The 21424-nt window shown below is 40.2% G+C and overlaps 3 protein-coding genes across 5 annotated transcripts; 1 reads left to right on the forward strand and 2 right to left on the reverse strand.

The window, feature by feature from the left end:
* Positions 1-3545: 3545 nt before the first annotated feature.
* Positions 3546-5544, forward strand: LOC120293925 (cellulose synthase A catalytic subunit 2 [UDP-forming]-like). Its single transcript, XM_039313737.1, has 4 exons — positions 3546-3653; positions 3752-4102; positions 4208-4485; positions 5481-5544. Exons 1-4 carry the CDS (start codon positions 3546-3548, stop codon positions 5542-5544), a joined length of 801 nt encoding a protein of 266 aa, XP_039169671.1.
* Positions 5545-6658: 1114 nt separating this feature from the next.
* Positions 6659-10201, reverse strand: LOC104456430 (cyclin-H1-1-like). Of its 3 annotated transcripts, none has more exons than XM_039312163.1 (6): positions 10087-10201; positions 9608-9666; positions 9369-9453; positions 9183-9213; positions 7172-7446; positions 6659-7092 (listed from the first exon to the last, which is right to left on the reverse strand). In XM_039312163.1, the coding sequence occupies exons 1-5, from the start codon at positions 10174-10176 to the stop codon at positions 7385-7387; spliced, it is 327 nt and encodes a 108-aa protein (XP_039168097.1). In that variant the 5' UTR covers positions 10177-10201; the 3' UTR covers positions 6659-7092; positions 7172-7384. The 3 variants fall into 3 exon arrangements, with proteins under 3 accessions (XP_039168097.1, XP_039168098.1, XP_039168096.1); XM_039312164.1 differs by lacking the exons at positions 6659-7092; positions 7172-7446 and adding exons at positions 8440-8813; positions 8949-9032 and having other exon boundaries at positions 9125-9213; positions 9634-9666; XM_039312162.1 differs by lacking the exons at positions 6659-7092; positions 7172-7446 and adding exons at positions 8440-8813; positions 8949-9032 and having other exon boundaries at positions 9125-9213.
* A 2873-nt stretch (positions 10202-13074) lies between these two features.
* LOC120293926 lies at positions 13075-15180 on the reverse strand. The gene is made up of 4 exons (XM_039313738.1): positions 15079-15180; positions 14561-14649; positions 13767-13854; positions 13075-13572 (listed from the first exon to the last, which is right to left on the reverse strand). Exons 1-4 carry the CDS (start codon positions 15178-15180, stop codon positions 13075-13077), a joined length of 777 nt encoding a protein of 258 aa, XP_039169672.1.
* Positions 15181-21424: the final 6244 nt, after the last annotated feature.

The raw sequence follows: 21424 nt of genomic DNA on the forward strand, positions 1-21424 counted from the left end.
TATGAACTTTCACATATTAAGAAAGGGGCACTTTTATGACACTTATTAAGTAGTCGGATAAAAGAAGATGTACATTGATAATATTTTTATTGTAATAGGTGTAATTAATATTTATTAATCAAATCCTTTTCCAAACAATATACTTCACCCTTGCTCTTAAGAACTCATTAACAATATTTCTGATGTTTATTTAGGCAACGACTTACGTGTCTTTTCTCCCACTGTGTTCTCAAAGAAAAAAAATCTAATAAGAACACCACAACTACAAAATTTTCTCTATACAAGCAATTTTATATGTAGTTGACTCGTGCTTATTTCCCAACTAGATAATTAATGAGTGGATCAATTGACAAGATATGAGAATAATGGGAACAACAAGCAAGAGAAAATTGAGAGTGTCCAAATTTAGATAATTGACTTATGTTTGTCATTCCTTACGAACCAAGTCGCCACAATGCCTCGTGTTATATTGAAACTGAAGTCAGAATCATGCCCTTGATAGATAATAGAAACACCTTCCACATGTGGCAAACTCCTGACATTTTGCTCCTTCCTATGATGACAATTAATTGCAACTTAGTGCCATATTGTAAGCACTTTCGTAAATTTTTTTAAATAGATGAACTGATACAAATTAAAAAAGGAATACACTTAAAAGACTAAAAAAAAAAATCAGGGGCTTGATCGGACGTCATGTAAAAGTTATGATCCGATGGTTACACTATCACGCCAAAGATTAATCTGAGGAGAAAACACGTGCTGGAGACTTGGTAGCTACATTCATCTGTTGGTAGAAGAAGAAAGAACGTCAATTAATGGTCGATTTCTATGCAAGTCAAGCATATATGATGATGATAATTAACATTATCATATTTGTTCCCAATTATAACACTTACAACATACGGACAGCTTTTTTTTTTTTTTTTTCACTTGCCCAGTCCAGCACAAAATTCAGAGTCAACCGCTTTTTACATTTGCTTGGAACTACAATAAGAAATATACTCTGGATGCTAATCTTATTTAAACAAATATTGCAATATATTATTAGAAATTCTTGAGATTATTAAAAGTTTTTTTTATGATTTTAATACATCTTTACATAATAATAAATATAATGACGGGTGCATGTTGAGTCTACACAAAAAGTATTTCGATATTTTCTAATATTTACAAAAGAGGGTTACTTTGTCTAACACACCTGAAAATCATTATATTTGTAATTCGAGATGTACAAAGTGACTTCTTTAGAAAATAATAATTTTCAAAGTGGAATGATAATTTTCAACATCTTCAATTTTAGAAGATTCAAAAACTTAAAACCTATTAAAGCAGCATAATTAATTTAATAGAAGATGTTATGTGATAAGAGCTCATTAAAATATAAAATAGGGAGACGTATCCACGGTATTGCAAAAATCATCATTATATTTTTCTGGTGCTGCTGTTATCATACTTGATCATGTTGTGATACACACCTTCATCATTGGGAAATCACCCAAGAGACGTCCTCAATTCGCGTAATGCACATTTCATCATTGAGAAAGGTCATTCTCCGGATGGATCACAGTCAACCCCACAACGTCTCTTCTGTATGCTTTTTTTTTCTGTGGCATGTTGTATTGTTCTTCCGAAGACTTTGAGACGACTTGAAGTATTCATGCACCGAGAGAGCCTTGCGAGTCTCGTGTCACTATCACCAAGCCTCTCCTATTGGTCGCCAGGCATTGGGCCCGGTGGTTTTAGTGCGGATCCAAGCCACACTTGCATGAACCGGATGCACAAGATCTCGATGAATTTCAATTGTTAGATAAGGTAAGTCTTATATAGAGCCCACATAAATCAACATTGGTGATCGACTAGGCTCACTCACATGCGAAGCATGTTGTTGTTGTTGTTGTTGTTGTTATTATTATTATTATTATTGTTATTATTATTATTATTATTATTATTATTATTATTATTATCATCCCTGGGTCCAGGGTCTGAAGCCAGCATGAAAAGCTTAAGGTTTTCCCATAAATTAATCCTAGGTACTTTTCTACACTTAATTTTTGTGGTGTGACAAGTTTTACTTTACTTTAGTCACAAGAGAGGAGCATGATGGAATTCGCATCTAATATAAGAAAAAACCGTTTGGAAGGCCTCTATGATCAAAACCATTTGGTGATAATTTCTAGTGAAATCATTTTGTTTTGCGATCTTGAATTATTGGCCGAATGATTAAACGTTCCTAGGTACTTTTCTACACTTAATTTTTGTTGTGTGACAGGTGTTGCTTTACTTTAGTCAAAAGAGAGGAGCATGATGGAATTCGCATTTAATATAAGAAAAGATAGTTCGAAAGGCCTCTATGATCAAAACCATTTGGTGAGAACTTCCAGTCGAATCATTTTGTTTTGCAATCTTGAATTATTGTGTTTGTGAATAGGTGAACTGCATGTGTTTGTGACATTTGTTTAAGTTAAACAGTCCATATACTTTATTATACTCATCAAAAGCATGAGGAACATAATTTTGAGCATTCATTTAAAAAAATTTGTGCCTGCAAAAAGTGTTAGATCTCAAGAATATCAACAAGTATAGATGAATCAAATTATTGTATAGAGTTTCACAATCCACATGAGTCATAAATTTAAAAAAACATATGTCTGTGAGGGATCGCATTGAATAGAAAGGTTGAATTTGAGACTAAGATCACAATGCAAAAAAACATAGGTCCATCATGCAAAATTTGCGCTCTTACCTCAAAGAACACGTTGGTGGAATTTCAAAAAATCTGCTTCAGTAAAAAGACATGCTATTGTCCACCTTCGAGAGGCACACCATAACAAGACATCTTTTTTTATGGTACTTCTTACAAAAGTGGTTGTTATTTAAGAGACATAGAGACAGCTTGTATAAAGTCTCTTGGTCATATAATTGCTACTTTAGATTTCCCACAAAAGCTGGGGGTTATAGTTATTGGGTTTAGGATTAGTGCAATTACACTGAGCAAATTGAACCATTAGCGTTTATCAATTGATCTACCTTTGTCTTTTAATTTTATCTGCCGTAAGTCAAAATAATAGTTTGCACACAAAGATCTAAATATGATGTCAAATTTGTATATATAGTCAATCCATTGAAACTGATTTATTTCATGGGTAGAGGATTGAAGAAAAACAAAAGGTGACATGACAATGTGAACCAGACTTCTAATAAAAGAAAACCTCCACAGTCGGATTGAGCAATTATTGAAGCTCGAATCATAGAGTTATGATTTGGCCATGTAAGTAGTTGCTTTGCTTTCTAGGTCAAGACCAACGTCAAGATTGCACGGACGATCTTGTCAAGGATTCCATAGTAAAGAGAGGATAATGGATGTCTTAGTCCCACCATTTGGAGCTTGCTTGTTATTTCTTATAATAGAAATGGATAGATGCAAAATGATACGTACTTTTTGGAACTATATTTCAGGTATAGACAATGAAAAATCATCACTAATGTCCCGACTAAAGTTCGAGAAGAAATTCGGTCAATCCCCAGTTTTTATAGCTACAACCCTGATGGAAGAAGGTGGTGCCCCAAAGGGAGCCACTACTGCATCACTTTTGAAAGAAGCCATTCATGTCATTAGCTGTGGTTATGAGGACAAAACGGAATGGGGAAAAGAGGTAAAGATCTTACAATTTCAGCAGAAGTCACTGCTTTTGATACTGTATCGAGATTGACTTTGCATTGCGCTTATTGTCTACTTGTAACTATCCCTTAGGTGCGCTGGATATATGGCTCCGTTACAGAGGATATTCTAACGGGCTTCAAGATGCATTGTCATGGCTGGCGATCTGTATACTGCGTGCCTAAGCGGCCCGCTTTCAAGGGTTCAGCTCCAATAAACCTATCAGATCGCCTGCATCAGGTTCTCCGTTGGGCTCTTGGAAAGGTTGAGATCCTTTTGAGCAGGCATTGTCCGATATGGTATGGGTATGGCTGTGGCTTAAAATGGTTAGAGCGGTTTTCTTACATCAACTCGGTCGTCTATCCTTTGACTTCCATTCCCTTGATCGCATATTGTACTCTTCCAGCCGTTTGTCTTCTAACAGGAAAGTTTATTGTCCCTGAGGTAAGTTCCACCACACTTCCAGGAGTTCTGTGCTTGCTCGAGCAATTGATTTTGCTTGATTGCAACAAGACCATTGCTGACTTTACCTTTTCAACATTGTTGCAGATGAGCAACTATGCTAGTCTCATTTTCATGGCACTCTTTATATCTATTGCGGCTACAGGCATCCTTGAGATGCGGTGGGGTGGTGTCGGCATCCACGACTGGTGGAGAAATGAGCAGTTCTGGGTAATTGGTGAGGTCTCCTGTCACCTGTTTGCTCTATTCCAGGGTCTACTAAAAGTTTTGGCTGGAGTCAGCACAAATTTCACGGTCACGTCCAAAGCCGGAGATGATGGAGAATTCTCTGAGCTATACCTCTGTTGGTGTTTTTGTGCGGAAGCGTGTGTGTGTGTGCAAGTGTTATGTAAAAAAAATGGAACACAAGGCAAGGGGGGAATGGGAAAAAAAGGCTTTTATTTAGAAAGTGTTTTATTACAAAGGAGTGTGTGTAGTTTTCTCGGCTACCAGGAACAACAAACATCCAACTCCTATTTATAGGCGTGAGCACCGCCTTCCTCCACCGACATCTAGTACAAAAACCAATATAAAATTACAAGTTTCCTTTTTTATCTCCTGCTTGTGCGCGGCTTGTTCCGCATCTTCTGGAGTCTTCTCCATTTTTCTGCATTATTCTATTCTCTACAACTCTCAGCCACTTTTGTTGACTTTTCTTCCAAGATTTTCATGCACAAATGTCCCATGCACGAGACTTCTCTAGGTTGTTCTCCTTCAGCCGTTATTCTTGACTTTTCTTTTGCTTTTTGCTGCCCACGTGGTCTGCTGCCCACGTACCAGAAAATTCTTCAGCCTTTGAGAGTCTTCTAGGCTTGCTTTTTGCCGGTTTGTTTCCGCCAACTTTTTCTCTAGTGTAGTCTAGAATTTTTCTAAAAAATGGATCACTTTTTTAACAACCTCTTTAAGTGGACATCACTGTTAATCCCTCCCTTGACTCTGCTCATCCTAAACATAATTGGAGTCATTGTCGGCGTTTCAGATGCCATCACTAATGACTACGAATCTTGGGGTCCACTGTTTGGTAAACTTTTCTTTGCTTTGTGGGTCATTGTTCATCTGTATCCCTTCCTCAAGGGATTCATGGGAAAACAAGATCGGTTACCTACAATCATAATTGTTTGGGCAGTTCTTCTTGCCTCGATTTTAACTCTTTTATGGGTCCGAATAAACCCTTTCATTTCCAAGGACGGCATTGTACTAGAGGTGTGTGGATTGGATTGCAACTGGGATTAGGTGAGCTGGAATGTTGTAGTCACTAAAGAATTTACCTGTAGAACTTTTGTTGCTGTATTTTGCACTTGATTTTGTTCGTTGGTTGAAGACTCGAAGAGGAGGGCACCCTTTTGCAATTGGCGGTGGGATTCATCAATGAGAAGGCTCCTTGAAGGGTATATGTACAAAAAAAAAAGGAAAATTGAAAAGAAGAAAGGAAAAGTATGATTTTTGGCAGATGTGGGCCTTGAGTTGTGCAAAATCCTCTCGATTGTTTCCGCGTGTTTAGTGTTGCAATGAGGTGGATGAAACAAGATAGTTTGTAACTCCGGAAAAGTAAAGCTCATAGTGCTACTCGAGAAATGTAGCACTTTTTTCAAGTAATGATCTATCTTTTTATCAATGCTAGCAGGGGCTGCTGAATCATACCGTTTCCGCATTTTCCGTTGTTTTCATACTCCAATGGGACAAGCGGGATGTTTCTGGAAATATTCTTGCTGCATATGCGAGCTTCTGCATTTGTTTTATATCAGTACTTAAAACTTGTTAGGCACCCCGTTCATGTGAACATGGTACACTTGCTGGGTGGATGGACTTGGACGTGGAGACGGAAGCGATTATTGCACTGGTCATTAAAATTTGCATGCGGATGTCAAATCTATTTTCAGAAAGCCGCATGCACTGTGCAGCGTGATCAGGGGATTAACTTTGTTAGTTAAGCTATGATGATTTTTCCATTTTAATAATTTAGATTGAGAATTAGATTCTGTATTCTGTGTTCTTGCATTAGTATCTTCACGCAAAAACAAAGATGACAACAATTGAAGCTCGTGGTGTTTTACTTTAGTGAAGGGTGTCGTGCCAAGAATCCAACACAAGCGCACTTTTAGGACGTTCAGCCTGACTCAGAATTTTCGTAGTTCACACAATTGGCTGTTTTCCCGATAAGCTTCTGTCTTACAGGAGAAGATCGACTCGATAAAATGGAAATACACAGTTCGCTGTGGTCTTGTAACACGTCTCTTTCTTCATGTCAATTCCTAATTCAATATTTTCATTGCCATCACCTTGATAACTCGGATGACATTGAAATACATCTGAAGGAGCACTATCACTTGCATAAACTTTAGCACGTTCGTTCTCACTTGCATAAGGCACTAACATTTCCTCGGGTACTCCCATCTTCCAACTTCTCAAGATCGATATACTCTGCAATCATGGCAGAGACTTCCCGCTCCATTGACTCTTTCTTGTTCTTGATTGTAAGCTCATTTACAGCTTTGGCAGTCAATGCCATGGTCGTCTGGTGTGTCTGTCCCTTCATGTTCCATAGCATGGGAGTATTCTGACATAGCCATGTCCTCAGGATGCTCATCGTCAGTGACTCTGAGGACAGCTCCCCCGTCTTCTTTGGTTTTCAACGGAGACTTGTTTAAAAAATTAATTTGTGCTTTCTTGAATTCCGCAGTTTGCTCTGCAGGATGATCCTCGTGATCTTTCAAACCTTCTACAGCAACTACTGGAGCATTTTCTCCCAACTTTGTGCTCCTTACCTTTACAGTATCGGCAATGTTTACATTTCAATTACTAAGTCTCGCTTCCTCGGTGTCTGCATCCACTTCACTTTCTGAGTTGTCAGCAAAGACAGGGCTCATTGTAAGTATGTCTGCTACTCCACTTGACTCTCCAAAGACTTGTTTTCTGCATTGGGAAACAAAACACTAATCCAATATAATCAACAAAGCGAATGTAGGAATTAAGGGTTTACATTATGAAATGAAGATGTGAATAAGTACTTACTGTGAATCAACGTATCTATGATTGATGAAACCGAAGAGATTTTAGGATATTTGCTCCTGTCTTGTTTCTAGATTTAATCTTTTCTAACTTCAAGAGGATTGTAAGTAGCTTCACTTCGTTTCACTCTCAGTATGACAATGGCCATTAAAACGGTTAATATCATAGGATACTATCCATGTTTTTTTGCATAGCAATGTATACATACCCCAAAAATCAGTCCAGAGGACAACTCCACAGTTTAAAAGGAAAAATAGCTATATAGATGAGTACCTTTACTGCAGCTGTACGTATAACAAGCAGCACAGCCACCATCCCCCACTCGTACATCAGCTTCAGCAGCCCTTCCAATGGCACAAACTGCTGCACTCAAACCAGCCCCAACTGAAAAATGAGCAGTACCATCAAATGTCTTCACAGCCTCAGTTGATCGCAACACTATAACGAAGTCTGTCAATTCTCCTCCAGCCTGTAATCACCCTTGACTGGTTACTATTGACTGGAATAAGGATATCTCTATATAAAAATATAACACAAAATCAAACATTTCTTGCAGGGATAATTTTTTCATTTATGTATTTGATTTTTACTATTATTGTTGTTATCATTTCGGGAGGAAGGGAAATCGACTAAAGATTTCTTTAGTTGATTTTTATGTTTTATGCAAGACTTCTTTGCTCGAGCTTAAGCCACACAAGCAGAAGCTATTAATGCGATAGACATGTTAACAGAAAGGGAACGATTATAAGTAACACAAGGGCAATCTCTGGCTCAGGGACTTCTCCCACTTCCACAAAAAAAGCAAAACACAAATTCAGAGAAAGGGAACAGAGATGCAGAAAGGAACTTGAAAACTCAATGGCAACATGGTAATCAAACAAAAAGTCCAAATCTTATCCTGAGAAATACTGTTCTTAGATAGAGTTCCAGAAAGGAGAAACAAATGGCACATTCCATGAAATAGAAGGATGACAGACCAGACATTTACAAAGGAAAATTCTCACAGAGACCATGGAAATGAAGCAGACAATACGTCAAGCATTCCGGATGGAGTAAAAAATCAAATTGGTGTTTATTATCTAAACAATCATTTTGAGCACGTTGATTCACGTGGTTAATCTGCAGACTGCATGAAAGCCAAAAACACTTGTTGGTTCCGACGCTTGGCCCTTAAGGTTGATGAAATCAAAATCCAGGTATACGATAAAACAAGCCTACCTATGCTCCCCACCCTATTCCACATGAAGAAATTGCAGAAGGTGGAGACCGTGAGCTGTCTTCCCTATGAGCAACCACAAGGCCTGTTCCAATATTGTAGGTTACCATCATACCAACTTTCACAACAGTAATTATCGCATACATGACTGTCTCGACCTGCTGATTTACACCACCAGATGAACACAAAATACACAAAGTAGTTTATGTAAATTCTCAACTTCCCTGGTCAGCGATGCTCCTAAATCAATTGCATTTCAAGAGCTCTTTCAAGCTGCTAGATGCCCGCTGTTTTCTGTCACTTCCATACTGTGGAATATTTTCGTGATACAAAACAAGCTTTGAAGAGTAAGTTCAGCAACCATGGTCGCAGTAGATGCATAGTTGGATGAGTGTGGCACTAATGATGATGCCTCAGCTGTGCATACACCTGCCATATATCAATGACTAGTTTCTTAAGAACTTGAAGCATTTCTGAGGAGAAGTCTAAAACAGGACAAACGAAGCAATCAGAATAGTTTTTAAGGAAATAATGAGAGCAGTACACAAGGGACACATGACATACTGTCAAGCAAGAGATGACCCCTCTTGCATCTAGCCTGCACTCCGCTTGGATTTGTGCTTTGATTTCTTGTCTCATTTCTTACTACTGCAAAGCATCAGCATCAATCTCATAGGTTTCACATGCCAATTGTTATCAAGAATAAAAGAAATCAGAGGACAGGGGTTTGAAGGAATTACTCATCATGTGAACTAAGGCCCCAACAAGACCTCAGCTTCCTGTTGATGTGTTTCATATCTTTCTCAGAAGGGAATTTATATGTCCTAACCTGTATTCAGTCAGCAGTATGAAGAACAAATTAGAAACTTTTTATCAATACCATAACTTGGTTCACATGACTTGCATTTTCAAGTAGAATTGAGATCGCAAGACCAGTTATGCTTTTATATTTTGAGATAAATGCGAGAAAACTTGAGGATTTACCGAGGAATCTATCACATTCAGATGCTGAATGAGCTCTGTGCTGCTGTGAATGGAATTTTGGCGTATGAGCATGTTCTCTAGGTATCTGAAAAAAAGCATAAATTTCAATTGACCCAATCATCATTACAACTAAGGTACCAAGAGAATCAGAACAACTGGCTGCCCCAATGTAGAGATGTCTATGGCAAGTAATTCTTATTGTTGGTTTCATAAAAAAAAAAAATTGAGTTGCTTTTAACCTTTCATAGTCCAGAACTCTATGCACCTCATTAGCATGACGCAAAGCCGCCAATGCCAGCTGCACCAGAAATCATAAAAAGCCTTTAAGAATATAACATGGGAGTTCAGCTACACCATCAAACTAAGGAGAAATTCTAAAGGATTTATTTAGTGAGGTAGAGACCAAGATCTTGGAAGCGCTCAAGAGTTATAATTTCCAAACACATCCACTATTACCGGTATTGCAGCCAACATTTCTAAAGGTTACAAAATTGCTCCTGCACCATATTTCTCTGTTGCCCAGATACCCATTTAACACGTTGAAGCATCTGACATGAGTTCAACTCCTTTTTATTCGAACAAATCTATACTCCTCATATAGAGTAGATAAACCTAATGGGAAATTATCCAAAAATTGAAAGCAAGTTGCTAGGCCTAAAAATTTGCTCATGAACCAAGTAAAAGTAGAACTGTAAGAAAAGGAAAATACAAGAAGTACCTGTCCAGGAGGAAAGAAAAGTGGTGCATCAGTAACCACAATTTTGTCTACCTCCTCTTTTGCAGTTTCCTGGAAATGATCAAGAACCATAATGCAGAAAATTAGTGTGACATAAGGATATGAGCATTCTATTTCCAAAAGTACACATTTGCAGCAGTAATATAAATAAGAAGAAGAATATAAACAGGAACATATAAAACGAAACAATTGACTTAATATACTGTTGAACGAAGATTCTATAACGCTTGGGTCAGAGGCTCTCAAAGGGAGAGGAAGATAATTTCAAATAAAAATGTTTATGTGATTGTCCTTAACCTATGCGAATATCAACTTGTTTTAGGCCATAAGAAATAAAAAACAAATAATTAGAAATTATTGTAAGGATCACTTATTCAAGAATTTGCGATTCACATCTTGTTTTAGTTCAAAGATTATTATACTAGCAAATCCCATTTCAAAATTTCTAATGGTGGGCCTCAAAGATGGCACGTGTCACCAATACCACTTGCGTATCTAATATTTTCTCGAGGAAGTAGCCTTAACTCACCTAATATTAATCTCAACAAGGAGACAATGAGCCCATGGCTTAGTAATGTTAATTGCATGGCTGGCCCTTGGTGGTGACCAAGCGGATGGTGAGTTCTGTGGAAAGTGATAGAGGGAAGGGAGAGCATGTTTTGATTTGTACTACCACATATAATTTTAATGGGAGATCCATATAATTTTAGGTAATCTTTGTAGAACCTAAATCTATTTCTAGTATTGAGCATGCGGAATGTAAGATTCACATTATCAACAATTGTGATAAGCCCAATTGAATAAATTCGAACTTGGACATGTGTTTCTCCCAATTTTTTGACTTTTTGCCTAATGGAATAAGTCAAGACTGTTGCCACCACACTAGGACGTCAGCGTGTATTTCTAGCAATTCTATCCCTACGTTTCGACAGCGATCTTCCCTTCCTCTTTAAACTCTGCAGCCACCCTCTTAATTATATATTCACTAAACCTAGTACACGTACTAAAATGCATCTAAATAAAAGGATCCGATGAGCCCATTGTATTTAGTAATAGGTATACATATTAGCACACCCATCTCACTCATGCTTGTAAAGATCAATCTTCTCATTCCTAGGTAAATGATATGGAAACAGCAGCCCCTCGCCCCGCTCTTGCAACGTGGGGTTCATGCATCATTGCAAAAGCTCGATTTCTGCAAGTTTTGTATATAGATCCTTTCCGAGCTCTTGTGCCCTCAATGGGGTCACGTACATAGAGTTCGAGGCTGCAATGATCTCCATCGATGGCAAAGAACGATGCCATTGTTGAGGTTGAATTCCACAGGGAGAGAGACAAAGGATAGGGAAAGGAGATAGAGAGTGGATATGCGTCACAATACTATGACCAAAACTTGAATGGGATAGCATTGCCCATCTAATAATCCACGCACCACCTTGTTCAATCTGCTTTTGCCATTAAACAAGATAAATGATCAATTTGTCTTCTGCTTAATGTAGACATTAACGAGTGCGAGGACCCACGGACATACCCATGTCGTGGAAGGTGTGAGAATCTGCCCGGGAGCTACACATGTGAGGACGTTGATAATCATCGCATTATAGCTATTGTCGGTAAGTCTATCTCCTCATCATTTACCTAATGGTTGATATTCTATCGATCCATTCCTGATTTTGTAGTATGTTTATTGTTTTAAAGATTATTATATTAGTTGGTGTAATCCCCAATAACACAAGCAATGAGCCATAGGCTGCCAGGTGTCCCTATTCAGTCCTAGGCTAAAGCTATTTACATCTTTTCTTTGTTTTTTTCTTTTTAACTTCCCTCCTCGCCTTTTTTTGTTTTCTGTTTCTTCTGAAGCTAACACTTTGAAACTACGTGCGTGAGGGGATACACAGCAGACCTAAATGAAAATTCCTCCTCAACCCAAACCTGCAAATCTTGGGCCAAAAAGAACAGCTAGGCCTGCATATTTCACAAGGAAAAAAAAAACCCTAAAATTTAAAGCGAAAGTGAACACAAATTTGGACTAGACAAAGAAAAAGGGAAAATGGAGCACCAAATTAACCAATGACATATGAAGGTGATTGTTGAAGAACGCTAAGCGGTTGAGCTTCCTTAAAATCTGAACTGTGAAAATATTGGCCAAAAAAGCAGCACGGGAAGAGCCTAGTGACTCGAGTCTAAACGATGATTTATTTCTGAACTTTCTCAGCTCCTCTTGTGAGTTGCTGAAGTGACAGTCGCTCTTGAGAATTAGATGGACGCGATGGCCCAAGTGAGACAAAAATATTGGCCCAAAAAGCAGTGAATGTATTAGTTTTTCTTAGGATATAAAAAGTTATTTTTATTTATTCTACATATTTAAAGATACTGTCATTATATATGTATGTGCATGAAAAACTTGGCGAATCCGCCCCACGTACACTTTGAAGAAGAATATATAAATATTTATATGCATGTGTATATTTATTTATTTATTTAATTTTATGACAATAATTTATTTTAAAAATATGAAATAATAATAAAACCCTAAAGACGATATCTTCTCCTTATCAGTCTTGCTTTTATAGGAGATGCAAGCTTGGTAAGTTCTTTAGGTAAGTAATGTGGCACAATTATATCTTAAATATTTCATCTTCACATTGTCTCACACTGGCTAATTTGTTCAGATTGTGATTTGTTTGACCATATTAAAGCAAACCCCGAGGCCACTCCTTTCTTATAAAATTCACCCATGAGGCCATTCCTTTTTATAAAAATAAGAAAAATGTCAAGTTGTCATCTAGAAAGCAGTCTAGATGTTTTTTAGAAGGAAAAGAAATTCGGTGGCATTGAAAGTATTGAAATTAATTGCATATACGCTTGTAGAGGATGCACGCCACAGGCTGAGAGAATCCATAGCAAACACACAATCAACCCTAAAAGTCCTTATGGCCAATTACTACATGTTACTACAGGAATAAAGGATCAAATGTAGCAACATCCTTGATCCAATCCTAGACAAGAAAGACAGTGAGTCACTGGAAACTCCACAGTGGGACAGATTGTTTCAGCCACTTCGAAATTGGGCTCTACTGCAACCGTCGAGCTCTGGTGAATTGGGGGGAGTTGCTGGGCCACTTCACTCATTCTTGGCCTCTTTCTATTGTTTTGATCCAAGCACTTCACTGCAATCTTAGCAAGCATTTCTACTTGCTTGATTTCATCTTCACTAGCAGCCCCAAAATTTATGACACCAGAGAGGGAATTGTCCTTCACATAAGAGATGAAATAAGGGATGATATTGATTGAGTCTCCAGACTTATCAGCAACAGAACTTGCAGGTTTCCTTTTGGTGAGTAACTCCACAAAGATAACTCCAAAGCTGTATACGTCACTCTTGATTGTCACCCCATGTCCACCGTACGACCGCTGCGCGATCGTCGCACGACCACCGCGCGACCGTGGAGCTCTGGTCAATGTTTTCTTCAACCCATGACCGCCGCATTGAAAGTACTGAAATTAATCACCCCACGATCGTCGCACGACCGTTGCACGATCGTCGCACGACCACTGCGCGACCATGGAAATTATGCATCACCCATTCGAACCTATCAACAAATCCTCACAAGAAAATTAATGTCATTGCCAAGCCAATTCATACACTATTCATCCTGTACCTCTTCAGGGTAAACATTTTTTCCCCCAGTCTTGATTCGACCACTTTCTCGACCAATGACCCACACCCAACCATGCTTATCGATGAAACTGACATCACCCATGACAAACCAAGAAAGACAGCCATATTTTCATGCCGGAACTTGATTCCAGTATCCAATCATCAAATGCGGACCTCTAGAATTTTCCCAATGCCAATAGAATCATCACTATCTGTCGTCATTTCAACATGTGGTGCAGGTTTGCCAACTCAGATGGCCCGTGGTCTTTGAACTGAATTGAGATATGTTCTGATATGAAAATGAGGGGGCTGGTAGGGAAAAGGGAAATGTGAGTCATAGAGAGTTATGAATGTTAAAGAAAGATAGATCTCTGTCATCTCTGGATGTTGAAAAAAGGACAAATAAAGGTAGCATAATGAACACAGTTGTTCAACAGACATTGCTAGCGGGTACTACTAACTAACATTGAAAGTACTGAAATTAATTGACTATACGCTTGTAGAGGATGCACGCCACAAATGAGAGAATCCATAGCAAACACACAATCAACCCTAAAAGTCCTTATGGCCAATTACTACATGTTACTACAGGAATAAAGGATCAAATGCAGGAACATCCTTGATCCAATCCTAGACAAGAAAAACAGTGAGTCACTGGAATCTCCACAGTGGGACAGATTGTTTCAGGCACTTCGAAATTGGGCTCCACTACAACCGTCGAGCTCTGGTGAATTGGGGGGAGTTGCTGGGCCACTTCACTCTGTTGGCCTCTTTCTACTGTTTTGATCCAAGCACTTCACTGCAATCTTAGCAAGCATTACTACTTGCTTGATTTCATCTTCACTAGCAGCCTCAAAATTTATGACACCAGAGAGGGACTTGTCCTTCACAAAAGAGATGAAATAAGGGATGATATTGATTGGCTCTCCAGACTTATCAGCAATAGAACTTGCAGGTTTCTTTTTGATGAATAACTCCACAAGGACAACTCCAAAGCTGTATACGTCACTCTTGATTGTCACCCCAGAACCGCCGCACGACCGCCGCACGATCGTCGTACGAACTCTGCGCGACCGTGGAGCTCTGGTCAATGTTTTCTTCAGCCCACGACCGCCACATTGAAAGTACTGAAATTAATCACCCCACGATCGTCACACGACCGCAGCACGATCGTCACACGACCGCAGCACGATCGTCGCACGACCACCGCGCGACCGTGGAAATTATGCATCACCCATTCGAACCTATCAACAAATCCTCACAAGAAAAATAATGTCGTTGCCAAGCCAATTCATACACTATTCATCCTGTACCTCATCAGGGTAAACATTTTTTCCCCCAGTCTTGATTCGACCACTTTCTCGACCAATGACCCACACCCAACCATGCTTATCGATGAAACCGACATCACCCATGACAAACCAGCAAAGACAGCTAGATTTTCATGTCGGAACTTGATTCAAGTATCCAATCATCAAATGCGGACCTCTAGAATTTTCCCAATGCCAATAGAATCATCACTATCTATCGTCAATTCAACATGTGGTGCAGGTTTGCCAACCCAGATAGCCCGTGGCCTTTGAATTGAATTGAGATCTGTTCTGATATGAAAATGAGGGGGCTGGTAGGGAAAAGGGAAATGTTAGTCATAGAGAGTGATGAACGTTAAAGAAAGATAGATCTCTGTCATCTCTGGATGTTGAAAAAAGGACAAATAAAGGTAGCATAACGAACACAGTTGTTCAACAGACATTGCTAGTGGGTACTACTAACTAACATTGAAAGTACTGAAGTTAATTGCATATACGCTTGTAGAGGATGCACGCCACAGATTGAGAGAATCCATAGCAAACACACAATCAACCCTAAAAGTCCTTATGGCCAATTACTACACGTTACTACAGGAATAAAGGATCAAATGCAGGAACATCCTTGATCCAATCCTAGACAAGAAAGACAGTGAGTCACTGGAATCTCCACAGTGGGACTGATTGTTTCAGGCACTTCGAAATTGGGCACTACTACAACCGTCGAGCTCTGGTGAATTGGGGGGAGTTGCTGGGCCACTTCACTCATTGTTGGCCTCTTTCTACTGTTTTGATCCAAGCACTTCACTGCAATCTTAGCAAGCATTTCTACTTGCTTGATTTCATCTTCACTAGCAGTCTCAAAATTTATGACACCAGAGAGGGACTTGTCCTTCATAGAAGAGATGAAATAAGGGATGATATTGATTGGCTCTCCAGACTTATCAGCAATAGAACTTGCGGGTTTCTTTTTGATGAATAACTCCACAAGGACAACTCCAAAGCTGTATACGTCACTCTTGATTGTCACCCCACGACCGCCGCACGACCGCCGCACGATCGTCGTACGAACTCCGCGCGACCGTGGAGCTCTGGTCAATGTTTACTTCAGCCCACGACCGCCGCATTGAAAGTACTAAAATTAATCACCCCACGACCGTCGCACGACCGCCGCACGATCGTTGCACGACCACCGCGCGACCGTGGAAATTATGCATCACCCATTCGAACCTATCAACAAATCCTCACAAGAAAAATAATGTCATTGCCAAGCCAATTAATACACTATTCATCCTGTACCTCTTCAGGGTAAACATTTTTTCCCCCAGTCTTGATTCGACCACTTTCTCGACCAATGACCCATACCCAACCATGCTTATCAATGAAACCGACATCACCCATGACAAACCAGCAAAGACAGCTAGATTTTCATGCCGGAACTTGATTCAAGTATCCAATCATCAAATACGGACCTCTAGAATTTTCCCAATGCCAATAGAATCATCAGTATCTGTCGTCAATTGAACATGTGGTGCAGCTTTGCCAACCCAGATGGCCCGTGGTCTTTGAACTGAATTGAGATATGTTCTGATGAAAATGAGGGGGCTGGTAGGGAAAAGGGAAATGTGAGTCATAGAGAGTTATGAACGTTAAAGAAAGATAGATCTCTGTCATCTCTAGATGTTGAAAAAAGGACAAATAAATGTAGCATAATGAACACAGTTGTCATTGCTAGCGGGTACTACTAACTAGCATTGAAAGTGTTGAAATTAATTGCATAGACGCTTGTAGAGGATGCACGCCACAGGCTGAGAGAATCCATAGCAAACACACAATCAACCCTAAAAGTCCTTATGGCCAATTACTACATGTTACTACAGGAATAAAGGATCAAATGCAGGAACATCCTTGATCCAATCCTAGACAAGAAAGACAGTTAGTCACTGGAATCTCCATAATGGGATAGATTGTTTCAGACACTTCGAAATTGGGCTCTACTACAACCGTCGAGCTCTGGTGAATTGGGGGGAGTTGCTGGGCCACTTCACTCATTGTTGGCCTCTTTCTACTGCTTTGATCCAAGCATTTCACTGCAATATTAGCAAGCATTTTTACTTTCTTGATTTCATGTTCACTAGCAGCCTCAAAATTTATGACACTAGAGAGGGACTTATCCTTCACAGAAGAGATGAAATAAGGGATGATATTGATTGGCTCTCCAGACTTATCAGCAACAGAACTTGTAGGTTTCCTTTTGGTGAGTAACTCCACAAGGACAACTCCAAAGCTGTATATGTCACTCTTGATTGTCACCCCATGACCGCCGCACGATCATCGCACGACCACCGCTCGACCGTGCAGCTCTAGTCAATGTTTTCTTAAGCCCACGACCGCCGCATTGAAAGTACTGAAATTAATCACCCCATGACCGTCGCACGACCGCCGCACGATCGTCGCATGACCACCGCGCGACCGTGGAAATTATGCATCACCCATTCGAACCTATCAACAAATCCTCACAAGAAAAATAATGTCATTGCCAAGCCAATTCATACACTATTCATCCTGTACCTCTTCAGGGTAAACATTTTTTACCCCAGTCTTGATTCGACCACTTTCTCGACCAATGACCCACACCTAACCATGCTTATCGTTGATACCGACATCACCCATGACAAACCAGGAAAGACAGCTAGATTTTCATGCAGGAACTTGATTCCAGTATGCAATCATCAAATGCGGACCTCTAGAATTTTCCCATTGCCAATAGAATCATCATTATCTGTCGTCAATTCAACATGTGGTGCAGGTTTGCCAACCCAGATGGGCCGTGGTCTTTGAATTGAATTGACATCTGTTCTGATATGAAAATGAGAGGGTTGGTAGGGAAAAGGGAAATGTTAGTCATAGAGAGTTATGAACGTTAAAGAAAGATAGATCTCTGTCATCTCTGGATGTTGAAAAAAGGACAAATAAAGGTAGCATAATGAACACAGGTTGTTCAACGAGACATTGCTAGCGGGTACTACTAACTAACACCGAAAGTACTGAAATTAATTGCATATACGCTTGTAGAGGATGCACGCTACGGGCTGAGAGAATCCATAGCAAACACACAATCAACCCTAAAATTCCTTATGGCCAATTACTACATGTTACTACAGGAATAAAGGATCAAATGTAGGAACATCCTTGATCCAATCCTAGACAAGAAAGACAGTGAGTCACCGGAATCTCCACAAAGGGGACCAGTTGTTTCAAGCACTTCAAATTGGGCTCTACTACAACCGTCGAGCTCGGTGAATTGGGGGAGTTGCTAGGCCACTTCACTCATTGTTGGCCTCTTTCTACTGCTTTGATCCAAGCACTTCACTGCAATCTTAGCAAGCATTTCTACTTGCTTGATTTCATCTTCACTAGCAGCCTCAAAATTTATGACACTAGAGAGGGACTTGTCCTTCACAGAAGAGATGAAATAAGGGATGATATTGATTGGCTCTCCAGACTTATCAGCAACAGAACTTGCGGGTTTCTTTTTTATCAATAACTCCACAAGGACAACTCCAAAGCTGTATACGTCACTCTTGATTGTCACCCCACGACTGCCGCACGATCGTCGTACGACCACCACGCGACCGTGCAGCTCTCGTCAATGTTTTCCTAAGCCCACGACCGCCGCATTGAAAGTACTGAAATTAATCACCCCACGACCGTCGCACGACCGCCGCACGATCGTCGCACGACCCCCGCGCGACCGTGGAAATTATGCATCACCCATTCGAACCTATCAACAAATCCTCACAAGAAAAATAATGTCATTGCCAAGCCAATTCATACACTATTCATCCTGTACCTCTTCAGGGTAAACATTTTTTCCCCCAGTCTTGATTCGACCACTTTTTCGACCAATGACCCACACCCAACCATGCTTATCGATGAAACCGACATCACCCATGACAAACCAGCAAAGACATCTAGATTTTCATGCCGGAACTTGATTCCAATATCCAATCATCAAATGCGGACCTCTAGAATTTTCCCAATGCCAATAGAATCATCATTATCTATCGTCAATTCAACATGTGGTGCAGGTTTGCCAACCCAGATGGCCCGTGGTCTTTGAATTGAATTGACATCTGTTACGATATGAAAATGAGGGGTTGGTAGGGAAAAGGGAAATGTTAGTCATAGAGAGTTATGAACGTTAAAGAAAGATAGATCTCTGTCATCTCTGGATGTTGAAAAAAGGACAAATAAAGGTAGCATAATGAACACAGTTGTTCAACAGACATTGCTAGCGGGTACTACTAACTAACACTGAAAGTACTGAAATTAATTGCATATACGCTTGTAGAGGATGCACGCTACAGGCTGAGAGAATCCATAGCAAACACACAATCAACCCTAAAAGTCCTTATGGCCAATTACTACATGTTACTACGGAATAAAGGATCAAATGAAGGAACATCCTTGATCCAATCCTAGACAAGAAAGATAGTCGGTGGTGGAATCTCCACAGTGGGACAGATTGTTTTAGGCACTTCAAAATTGGGCTCTACTACAACCGTCGAGCTCTGGTGAATTGGGGGGAGTTGTTGGGCCACTTCACTCATTGTTGGCCTCTTTCTACTGTTTTGATCCAAGCACTTCACTGCAATCTTAGCACGCATTTTTACTTGCTTGATTTCATCTTCACTAGTAGCCTCAAAATTTATGACACTAGAGAGTAACTTGTCCTTCACAGAAGAGATGAAATAAGGGATGATATTGATTGGCTCTCCAGACTTATCAGCAACAGAACTTGCAGGTTTCCTTTTGGTGAATAACTCCACAAGGACAACTCCAAAGCTGTATACGTCACTCTTGATTGTCACCCCACGACCGTCGCACGATCGTCACACGACCACCGCGCGACCGTGGAGCCCCCGGTCAATGTTTTCTTCAGCCGACGACCGCCGCATTGAAAGTACTGAAATTAATCACCCCACGACCACCACACGACCGCCGCACGATCGTCGCACGACCCCCGCGCGACCGTGGAAATTATGCATCACCCATTCGAACCTATCAACAAATCCTCACAAGAAAAATAATGTCGTTGCCAAGCCAATTCATACACTATTCATCCTGTACCTCTTCAGGGTAAACATTTTTTCCCCCAGTCTTGATTCGACCACTTTCTCGACCAATGACCCACACCCAACCATGCTTATCGATGAAACCGACATCACCCATGACAAACCAGCAAAGACAGCTAGATTTTCATGTCAGAACTTGATTCAAGTATCCAATCATCAAATGCGGACCTCTAGAATTTTCCCAATGCTAATAGAATCATCACTATCTATCGTCAATTCAACATGTGGTGCAGGTTTGCCAACCCAGATAGCCCGTGGCCTTTGAATTGAATTGAGATATGTTCTGATATGAAAATGAGGGGGCTGGTAGGGAAAAGGGAAATGTTAGTTATAGAGAGTGATGAACGTTAAAGAAAGATAGATCTCTGTCATCTCTGGATGTTGAAAAAAGGACAAATAAAGGTAGCATAATGAACACAGTTGTTCAACAGACATTGCTAGCGGGTACTACTAACTAACATTGAAAGTACTGAAATTAATTGCATATTCGTTTGGAGAGGATGCACGCCACAGGCTGAGAGAATCCATAGCAAACACACAAACAACCCTAAAAGTCCTTATGGCCAATTACTACATGTTACTACAGGAATAAAGGATCAAATGCAGGAACATCCTTGATCCAATCCTAGACAAGAAAGACAGTGAGTCACTGGAATCTCCACAGTGGGACTGATTGTTTCTGGCACTTCGAAATTGGGCTCTACTACAACCGTCGAGCTCTGGTGAATTGGGGGAGTTGCCGGGCCACTTCACTCATTGTTGGCCTCTTTCTACTGTTTTGATCCAACCACTTCACTGAAATCTTAGCACGCATTTCTACTTGCTTGATTTCATCTTTCACTAGCAGCCTCAAAATTTATGACACTAGAGAGGGACTTGTCCTTCACAGAAGAGATGAAATAAGGGATGATATTGATTGGCTCTCCGTACTTATCAGCAACGTAACTTGCGGGTTTCTTTTTATCAATAACTCCACAAGGACAACTCCAAAGTTGTATACGTCACTCTTGATTGTCCCCCCACGACCGCCACACGACCGCCGCATGATCGTCGCACGACCACCGCACGACCGTGGAGCTTTGGTCAATGTTTTCTTCAGCCCACGACCGCCGCATTGAAAGTACTGAAATTAATCACCCCATGACCGTCGCACGACCGCCGCACGATCGTCGCACGACCACCGCGCGACCGTGGAAATTATGCATCGCCCATTC

The sequence above is a fragment of the Eucalyptus grandis genome, chromosome 5, assembly GCF_016545825.1.
Source record: "Eucalyptus grandis isolate ANBG69807.140 chromosome 5, ASM1654582v1, whole genome shotgun sequence".
Taxonomy (NCBI): domain Eukaryota; kingdom Viridiplantae; phylum Streptophyta; class Magnoliopsida; order Myrtales; family Myrtaceae; genus Eucalyptus; species Eucalyptus grandis.

What these genes read in the sequence shown, in the direction of transcription:
- LOC120293925 (XM_039313737.1), top strand. Translation starts at nt 3,546, where the DNA reads ATGGAAGAAGGTGGTGCCCCAAAGGGAGCCACTACTGCATCACTTTTG. An exon ending in AAACGGAATGGGGAAAAGAG is followed by an intron (nt 3,654 to 3,751) that starts GTAAAGATCTTA and finishes ACTATCCCTTAG; the next exon opens with GTGCGCTGGATATATGGCTC. An exon ending in TGGTGTTTTTGTGCGGAAGC is followed by an intron (nt 4,486 to 5,480) that starts GTGTGTGTGTGT and finishes CGTTGGTTGAAG; the next exon opens with ACTCGAAGAGGAGGGCACCC.
- LOC104456430 (XM_039312162.1), bottom strand. Translation starts at nt 10,176, where the DNA reads ATGGTTCTTGATCATTTCCAGGAAACTGCAAAAGAGGAGGTAGACAAA. An exon ending in TTTTCTTTCCTCCTGGACAG is followed by an intron (nt 9,667 to 10,086) that starts GTACTTCTTGTA and finishes TTTCTGGTGCAG; the next exon opens with CTGGCATTGGCGGCTTTGCG. An exon ending in AGAGTTCTGGACTATGAAAG is followed by an intron (nt 9,454 to 9,607) that starts GTTAAAAGCAAC and finishes GCTTTTTTTCAG; the next exon opens with ATACCTAGAGAACATGCTCA.
- LOC120293926 (XM_039313738.1), bottom strand. Translation starts at nt 15,180, where the DNA reads ATGGGTGATGTCGGTTTCATCGATAAGCATGGTTGGGTGTGGGTCATT. An exon ending in CTTGCTAAGATTGCAGTGAA is followed by an intron (nt 13,855 to 14,560) that starts GTGCTTGGATCA and finishes GGGTGATGTCAG; the next exon opens with TTTCATCGATAAGCATGGTT. An exon ending in AAAATGTTTACCCTGAAGAG is followed by an intron (nt 13,573 to 13,766) that starts GTACAGGATGAA and finishes CATGGGTTGAAG; the next exon opens with AAAACATTGACCAGAGCTCC.